We start from the raw sequence: 8,788 nt of genomic DNA, 5'->3' as shown, positions 1-8,788 counted from the left end.
TTTCATAGTTTGTAATTGGCAGATATTATTGTGATCGCATTAATTCAAAACAAACCATTTTTGTATCACACAGTCTTCATAATTCCTGTTGTTTTCTTTGGTTGTTTATTTATTTACTTAACGTTTATAATTATTTAAAATGTAGCCTACAACATTTATCATTACCGTTTCCAAATTTAAAGGAAGCCGGAAGTACGGGCGCGTAATGCTCAAACGAAGGCGGAAGTGAATGTAGGATTATTTTAGTGCCTCTTTCTGTCCTCTTCGACTGTTCGACCACCATGTGGAGCGAAAAATTTCCCACAATGCTTTGTTCAGCATGGCTGCGCCCTGGTGTCGGCGTGTGTGTAAACAGTCGTAGCCGATAGAATTAAGAAATTGTAGTTTTTCATGAATCTTTTCACCGCGCCGCGATCCTCGGAATACAATTAATCCCTGAACAAGCAAAGACGGCAAAGATGAAGATCAAATCCAAGTCTTCGTATCATAAATCTGAGAACACTTACAGGGTGAGATTCAAGAAACTTACTGCTCTGTGAAGCTAACAGAGTCCCAGGGCTAAAGTGTACAAACACCTCCTTCATTAACGGAGAATAAGAGTTAGTGAAACACACACGTTAAATGAAAGTTAAAGCAAAACAAGTAGAGTGATTCAGTGTTCATTTTGATGTCTGATATGTTATGACCAGTGAAGAATTTAACCTGAAATCCATGTAAAGTATTACTAGCATTTTCAATGTCTCTAAGCTATGATTTAAACCTTCTCTTGTCTCTGGTCAGTTTCTCACGTTTGCAGAAAGACTTGCCAATGTAAACATCAATGTAATCCATCGCATCGACAGGACAGGATCCTATGCAGAGGTAAAGTACAGTCAGACATTTAGCTACAGAAATCTTTCTTTCCTTATCTTGTGCTAAACATCTAGTTGGTTACAACTTGTTTTTTCTCCCCATGTAGGAAGTAGAAACATACTTCTCTGAAGGACTGACAAAATGGAAAGACCTCAACTTGACAGAGAATTTCAGTATGTATATAATACATGAATACTACATCATAAGTGCCTGTGTTGTCATACCTCTACACCTGAAGTGTGTTTAACAATGTAAAATCAAAAAATGGCTAAAACCTAACCCACCAACTATTGATGAGTGGATAGACATAATATATGAAATATATGTTATGGGAAGGCTGTCATTTCCCCTCAAAGTCCAGAAGGATAGATTCTACAGGATATGGACTGAATATGTCAAACCTATAAGACCTGATTTTATTTGACTTATTGGAGTACATGGGTGATATTTCCTCGTTTTTGTCATTTTCATTAATCCGTTAACCTGCTCTGTATTTCATTTTCTTATTTTTCTTTCTCTACCCCTCCAAGGTGAACGCTTCCTGTGTTCTTTTGTAAATAATTTCAATTTAATTAATGTCATGTTACTTGAATATGAAAAAAGTCTTTGGAAGAGCTAAATTGTTAAATTTACTGCGAGCATCATACCCACCTCTTCCTGCAGAGAAAGTGCTCCAATGTTAGAAAGTTTGAGGGAGGAGTCTTGCAATTATTCTGCTATTATGTGTAATTTCTAATGTGTGAAGAATGCTTTTCCTAATCAAAAAAACAACAACAAAACAATGTAAAATCAATGCCTTTTTCTCCACAGCTACTTTTCTAAAAGATGTTTCCAACAAGAGCCAGTCTTTCAACATGCTGGTTTTCCATCAGGCAGCCATAGTGGAAAGTCTGAAAACGCACCTCAGTGTGAAGAACAGTCTCGCCTACCAGCCCCTGCTGGAGTAAGTTGTGTTTTGTTGTTGTCTCCTTAAAAAAATAATTCTCCCTGACTGACAGGTTGATTTACGAGCTGTGTCCTCCGTTTCTCCCTCTAGCCTGGTGGTGCAGTTGGCCAGAGACCTGCAGATGGACTTCTACCCCCACTTCCCCGACTTCTTCGTCCTGATCACCTCACTGCTGGAAACCAAGGACACAGAGATCCTGGAGTGGGCGTTCACATGTCTCTCTTACCTCTACAAGTACCTGTGGAGGCTCATGGTGAAGGACATGACTAACATCTACAGGTACGTAGTGAGGCTCCCTGGTGATGCTCTGCATGATGGTTGGTATTTGTTCCTTTTTTGGAGTGCAAACCTTTTTTTTTGCTGGATGTAATTGAACGCCTGTTTTTACCACACAGTTTGTACAGCACACTCTTGGCGCACAAGAAAGAGCACATCCGCAAGTTTGCTGCAGAGAGCTTCTCTTTTCTGATGAGAAAGGTGAGCGATGTGCAATCTAGAAACATCACAATCATAAACGAGTTCTTCTCTTTGTGTGTCTTGAAATAAAAAAGATGACTCGACATGTTTTTGTTTTTCTAATAATTCAGCATCAATACTGAGCATTCATCAGTGTGTTTAGCTGCGTTCCCCTGATGAACTGTTTGTCTCATTTGTGTCACACAGGTTCCAGACCTTGATGCTCTCCTGAGTCTCATGTTCTCAGATCTGCAGCAGCACCCGGACAAGGCCGAGGGAGCGGGTCAACTACTCTTTGAGATGTGCAAAGGAGTTCGAAACAAGTTTCACTCCTGCGCTGCAAATGTGGGTTCCCCATGTCCGAGAGGATTGATTCCTGACTTATGTGATATTTTTAATTCAAGTGAATTAGCAGAAAGAGTTGGAAGATTAAAAACATGTGAAATAAATGAAACAGCACAGACTTCATTGGTCTGTTCCTCAGACTTGTGAACCTCTGTTATGTGAAAAAGTGATTCAAAAGAAAGCTGTTGTTTTTAGACACAATGAGTTCTGAGATTTCTGTTTTCCTCCAGGCCTTCCCTGTAGCTCTACGTAAACTTGGACCCTCAACTAGCCCTGCGGTCTCTCTTCCATGGGACACTGTCCGGGACGCCATGGATCACTTGGCCCAGGCTGCAGCCAATCACGTTGACAAAGAGCACTTCCTGGTTTTGTGGGAGTCCTTACAGGTGGGCATGACGAGATGTCTGATTCTTATCATTTCAGTCCAATTAATAAAAAAAAAGAAACCTTCCCATTGAGTTGAACTTTTTTAATGACAGTGGTGTGTCTTCATGTACAGGTCGGTGTGCTGGAGGTCTTGGGTGTCATGCAGGCACAAGGGGAGGAGTCAGATCAGGCAGCAGCAGAGCAGCTGGAGAGGCTGCTGTTCATTCTCCACACCTTGGTGTCCCACAAGGACGGAGCCAAGATCACCAAACCTGAGGCGGTCTGTCAGGTACAAGGAGAACGCAAAGAAGTTTCATCATACACAAAAACCTCACGTCAGCCGTGTTTTGACTGTTTTTATCATCTGATTCTGTGTCTGTAGACGGTGCTGCGTCTGATTCAGAGCTCGTTTCTGTCAGAGTCTTGTTCCCGTCTGCTCCTCCAGATCACCTCCTCTCTGCTCCTTGGGGAGAACGTTATCCTGCCTAAAGCGATCATCCAAGAGACGGTGCAGAAGGTGAAAAAAACAAAATGATAAGAATATCTGTATGTAGGTACGGTGTCAGTATTCATGTACAGATGATCTTGAAAATGTATATTTGCATCACCAGGTGTTTGGCAGCACGATTGGACACGATCTGATACTTGAATTCACCAAGGAAATGTTCACCATGAAGCAGTTTGAGCAGGTGAATCATCATTACAGTTATTTATCATGTAACTCTGTTTGTTTCTTCTCCACCACAAACTGACACTTCCTCTCCCTCTATCTCCTCCACAGCTCTTCCTCCCCAGCTTGTTGCGCTTTACTGCTGGGTTGTTCGGCTGCGGTGATCCCCTGTCCCGCCACTGTGGGCTGGATGTGCTGGTCAGCCTGATCCTGGCCAAAGCCCCGCCCCCAACAGATGGCTCCATGGCCTTTGAAACCTACCCACTGCTCTTCACCGGACAGACGACAGGGTGAGATGTGACAGTGTAGATCACATTGTTAGCTGTTGAATTACTTAGATTCTTAATGAAAACAGCCCAAATGAGTCTCTGGTTGTCTGATCGTATTTCTCTTTGAACAGAGTGTTCAGCAGTAGTAAGACCAACAGTACAGCATCAGAACAACCTGCGGTGCCAGAGCTGGTGCTGTCGCTGATCCAGTTTTCTGAGGAGAACAACAAGAGCATCACTGACCTCTCTCGGCCCTGGGCAGCCCTGGTGCTTCTGCCACACCTCAGGTAACAGGAAGTGTTTGATATTTAATAAACAAATGAACATGTGACTAATAATACAGTACTCTTACTGTGATTAGAAGACACCTGCTTCCTCATTCTTGCATGCATTGATTGCTTAAAGTCTTAATATGTGATTTTTAACACTTAAATGTAATATAAATCAAGTATATCCTCTGAAAATAACTCTGTGAGTCATGACTGTGTACAATGGGTGTAACACCCGAGTCCCACTGTCTGTGATGTTTTCAGAGTTTTCAGAGTCCTATCTTCAGTTTGTTTACATCGCCTGGACGGCCGGCTGACTCCTCCCCTCACATATAAAAGTAGTTTAATTGAGGGACTAGAGAAAAGAAGAATAACATACTGTACTCACTACTTAACTGTGTTTCTAGATCACGCTCATTTCAGGTAAATTTACATGCAGTGTGGAGATACGAGTATCATAAAGATAGCTAGCATTAGCATGCTAACACAACAATGCAGTGCCAGTTGTTTTGGTTTCATGCTGGTGCTCAAGGGCGACATCTGCTGGATCAAAAAATCACATATAAAGCCTTTAAATGTCCAGCTGATGAATTACACCCTTCCCCCCCACTGATCTACTATATTGACATTTTTTCATTTCCTAGGCCTCTTGCTGCAGCTAGCATTGTGCCTGCTGTGACTGCGTTCTTAAACCATGTGCTGTGTGAGATTGAGACGGAGAAACTGACTAAAGGTTTGACGCTTCTTTTTGTTCTTCTGCTCTTAAAATGTTCATATTGTATATTGCTAATGTATTATTGTGATTTATCAGAGTTGAAATGGATACTTTTGTACCAGCTAGAGGAAACGTGTGTGCATAGAGTTTTACTGTTCTCAAGACTGAGTGAAGTCACCCTGTGCTGTCTCCATTCCCCCCCCCCCCCCCCCCCCCCAGCTGGTCTGTTTGTAGCCAGACAGGCTCTGAGCTGCCTCCTCACTCTGGATGGCTCTGCCCAGCTTCTCTCACTGCTCACCGTGGACAAGATCAACTCCATCCTGCGGTACGTATAGCCGTCTCTGCTGATGGATGTATTGAGGAGTCTTCAATTATTGCTTCATTTCTATTCCAGTAAAGGTTTTAGAGCGTCATTTTTTACTCTGATTACAGGAAGTTTCCCACAGACCTGTCCGCCCTGCTGCTGGGTGACCTATACTACACCTGCCTGTCACTCAGCGGCGTTTCAGAGCACCTCTCCCACAATGCACTGCTGGAACTCTACCAGATCCTGCACCCTAACCTGTCCTCCCACATATCCAAGGTAGCAAAGAACATCTTCAAGTGTTAAGATGTTAATCAAAACTATGGGTGAAATGTCTTCTTAAAGAGTAATATACTTTTTTGTAAAAAATAAAATCACAATTTTCTCTCTCAGATTCGCCTGCTGACTCTGAGGATTCTCTCCCAGTTTGAGGCAGAGCTCCCTCCTCTTGCAGAGGTAAGACCGTCAGTCTAAATGTTGATTTAAAACTTAATGAAAGGAGAAACTCTAAAGTCATGTTCTTGTTTATGGGGTGTGTGTGCGCCTCTGTGCAGGGTGAGGAGAATGTGGAGGTGCAGCCGGTGTTTGCAGTATGCCTGCAGGCCGAGCTGGTGCCCGCTTCAGTTCAGGACTACAGAGAGAAGCTGCTCCATCTGCGGAAGCTGAGACAGGACCTGGTGCAGCGCAGTCTGCCACGGGGGCCAGCCGACACCTTCCAGCAGGTACAGAAAAAGAAACGTCTTGCTGTTGTTTTCAACACTTTGATACATCATCTTTGAAGTAGTTGAATGTCTGGATTGAGTCAAAATTCAGATTAAACAGGAAAGGTGTTTGAGTGTTAAACATGACTCTATATTCTGACTGTTTCCCTGCAGGTACCTCTACGTTACCTTATTGCAATGCTGTTTGTCAACTTCAAGCCACTCTGGGACCCAGTTATTGAACTTCTTGTGTGAGTATGAAAGAACACTGAAAAACTTCATTTAGCTTAAATCAATGCACTGATGATTTATTGACAAAGTTTAACTCAGAAAAATGTTCTCGTAAGTGTTGTAGTTTGAAAGGTTGAAGCATAACAGAAACACACAATCTGTACAACAACAGGCACAAACCAATAGTTATCTAACTTTTGAATTTGGCCAAGTCAAAAGGTCATGTTTTAATAAACGTACACACGTACCCACACACTCTTTCCTGGTAAGAGTCCAGTTGTCCGTTTACTTCTAGTAAATGGTCTTTATACAGCACACATGTTGAAATTGCCCAGTGTGATGATTGCCAATAACGGGATGATTGGGATGCTAAAAAAGAACTGCTCCAAGAGAAATAAACAGATCGTCGATTCACAAGCCATACGTCTCTGTCTGATTGTTCAAGAGCATTTACTCTTCTACATAAGCTGTACTTCTTATCACTTTTAATTAAAAAGGGATCGTTGAGATTTTCTGGCTTAACAACGTACTTATCCGTACAGTTGTAGAGTTGTGAGTCTCTCAACTGGACGGTCGGGGTTCGATCCCGATCTCCTGCAAGCATGTTTCTGATGTGTCCTTGGGCAAGACGAGGCTGACTTATGAATGTGTATGAATGGATGAGGTAATACTGATGGACGCTTTACATACTAGCCTCTACCATCAGTGTGTGAATGTGTAGATGTGACCTGCTGTGTAAAAGCACTTTGAGTAGTCAGAAGAGTACATTAGCGCTGTACAAGCTCATGCCCATGTAGCATTTACACACGGTGTATTTTCCACAGTAGAAGGGGGTCAACATAGCCTACGTTTGGAGAAGGCAGTGTACTGACACAGAAGCTAATTTAAGCACCGCTCCGGACTTTGTTAGCATCAAAACACATCTTAGCAACTAATAAATTACAACCTAAGATAGTTTTTTAATATTTTATATGTAGTCAAAATTGTAATGTTTTCAAAACTTTATTTTAATGTCAGACAGACATTTCTTTGGTATTGTGTTTTTTTTATCACCATTACAGTCTGTAAAGTTGTTAGCATGATCTTTTTTTTTTAAAAATGGCTTACATACATCGTGTTGAAAAGATACAAATCCAGAGCGTTACATTTTTTTAGTTTCTGTGTTAATACTTCAGCTCCCCTCAAACAGCCAGGGGACCTGCTGACCCCAATCTATTGTAGGTAATAGACGTAGTATTAAGAAGTAGTTCATACAACCCCACTTTCCTTTAAATGAAGAATGCTAACAACTCTTTGACACCCTGACTGATTAAAAGTGTATGTTTCCCTCTCACAGGAGTCATGCTAGAGGGATGGACAACAAAGAGTTCTGGAGGGTTTACTATGAGCATCTGGAGATGGTGGCAGGGATCGCTGGTAAGACTTTAAGTGCACCATAAGTAATATTAAAAATGTTTTATTCAATGTCAGGTTTTACTCGATGAGATCCACAAATGTGTTGCATCATAAACACATTGTTGAGACAGAATATTTATTAAGTATTTAAACTGCTTGTGGAACAATGCAGATGAAATGTGACAAACCCCCTTTCCCCTCTGTCCCTGCGTGTCACAGAGAAAGAATTGCAGAAGAGTGAAGAGGATGATGACGAGGAGGAGTCTGGTCTCCAGGGAGAGCCGGGCTGTGAGGTGATTGAAAGTGGGGACGTAGGGGTGCTGTTCCTAGAGCGGGTGAAGTTGACTTTAAACCCCAAGGAGAGGACCGACTTCCCCAACTTCCGCAGCCTGCTGTGGCGTTCCATGGCCCAGTTTCCTGACCGGGTGGAACCACGCAGCCGAGAACTGAGCCCTCTGCTGCTCCGGTTCATCAGGTTAGTAACTACGGTGTGTTTATTATCTCTGTTGACATTCTTTACCAAATAGTTGATTTTAAATCAAGTGTGACAGGTGGATTTATCTGCAAACATCAGGTCCTGATTATTCTGTTGATTTCAGGAATGAGTTCTTCATCGCTGACCCGCTGGTGGCCTCTACTCAGGACCTGAGGAAGAGGAATGAGGCTGCCCCTGAGGAGTCTGGGATGGATGAAGAGGAGGAGAGAGAGGAAGAGGAGGAAGAGGAGGAAGGGGGAGGCAAACAGCAGAGGAAGGGACTTCCAAGGAGAGCTGCTGCCAAGTAAGACTGATCAGAATCCACCTGAATCTTTGTTTCATATTAGATTCTTTATTTGAACTTTCGCTGTCCTGTGTCCTACTGAGAAGTTTTCTTTCAGTGGAACCAGAAAAATGGCATTATGTTATTTATTTTAGCCATACCTACCAAGATGGGATTTTTGGAGCTGATACAGATATCGATATTAAGAAGAGAGAAAAGTGGATACCGATGAAGCGGCCGATGTCTTTCTTTGATCCATTGGATTTTTAGAGATAGATAGAATAGATGTTTATTTCCATTTGCACAGGAACAGGACAGTACAGGTACATTGCATTTTTTGTGCGTTTCCCCCTGAGTCAGCTTCTACAAAAAAGTTAAAATTATATATAAAATAGAATAGCATTATAAGAAAAAAAGAGTACTAAAGTCCAAATAAAATAAAATAAATAAATAAGTTGTAATAACAGCTAAGTAAATTAAAATAAACTGTACAGAAGCTATAAACATGCAC

At 42.0% G+C, this 8,788-nt stretch overlaps 1 protein-coding gene across 1 annotated transcript in view; it reads left to right on the top strand.

Moving 5' to 3' along the window:
* The first annotated feature begins 345 nt into the window (after positions 1-345).
* The window catches only part of utp20 (UTP20 small subunit processome component), a 26,300-nt gene continuing 17,857 nt past the window's right edge, over positions 346-8,788 (top strand). Inside the window, exons 1-22 of the mRNA XM_020638740.3 lie at positions 346-509; positions 781-861; positions 959-1,025; positions 1,663-1,795; positions 1,889-2,077; positions 2,194-2,275; positions 2,462-2,599; positions 2,830-2,985; positions 3,099-3,254; positions 3,348-3,482; positions 3,577-3,654; positions 3,747-3,925; positions 4,036-4,191; positions 4,818-4,906; positions 5,108-5,213; positions 5,321-5,471; positions 5,586-5,648; positions 5,747-5,914; positions 6,068-6,144; positions 7,461-7,540; positions 7,739-7,994; positions 8,119-8,298. Of these exons, the coding sequence (XP_020494396.1) occupies positions 459-509; positions 781-861; positions 959-1,025; positions 1,663-1,795; positions 1,889-2,077; positions 2,194-2,275; positions 2,462-2,599; positions 2,830-2,985; positions 3,099-3,254; positions 3,348-3,482; positions 3,577-3,654; positions 3,747-3,925; positions 4,036-4,191; positions 4,818-4,906; positions 5,108-5,213; positions 5,321-5,471; positions 5,586-5,648; positions 5,747-5,914; positions 6,068-6,144; positions 7,461-7,540; positions 7,739-7,994; positions 8,119-8,298 (2,771 nt within the window). The 5' untranslated portion in view covers positions 346-458. The remainder of the gene's footprint in view (positions 510-780; positions 862-958; positions 1,026-1,662; positions 1,796-1,888; positions 2,078-2,193; positions 2,276-2,461; positions 2,600-2,829; positions 2,986-3,098; positions 3,255-3,347; positions 3,483-3,576; positions 3,655-3,746; positions 3,926-4,035; positions 4,192-4,817; positions 4,907-5,107; positions 5,214-5,320; positions 5,472-5,585; positions 5,649-5,746; positions 5,915-6,067; positions 6,145-7,460; positions 7,541-7,738; positions 7,995-8,118; positions 8,299-8,788) is intronic.

This window comes from Labrus bergylta, chromosome 23 (genome assembly GCF_963930695.1).
Source record: "Labrus bergylta chromosome 23, fLabBer1.1, whole genome shotgun sequence".
Taxonomy (NCBI): domain Eukaryota; kingdom Metazoa; phylum Chordata; class Actinopteri; order Labriformes; family Labridae; genus Labrus; species Labrus bergylta.
Note: the sequence above shows the minus strand (reverse complement) of the source record. Positions and strands in the feature narration are given on the sequence as shown.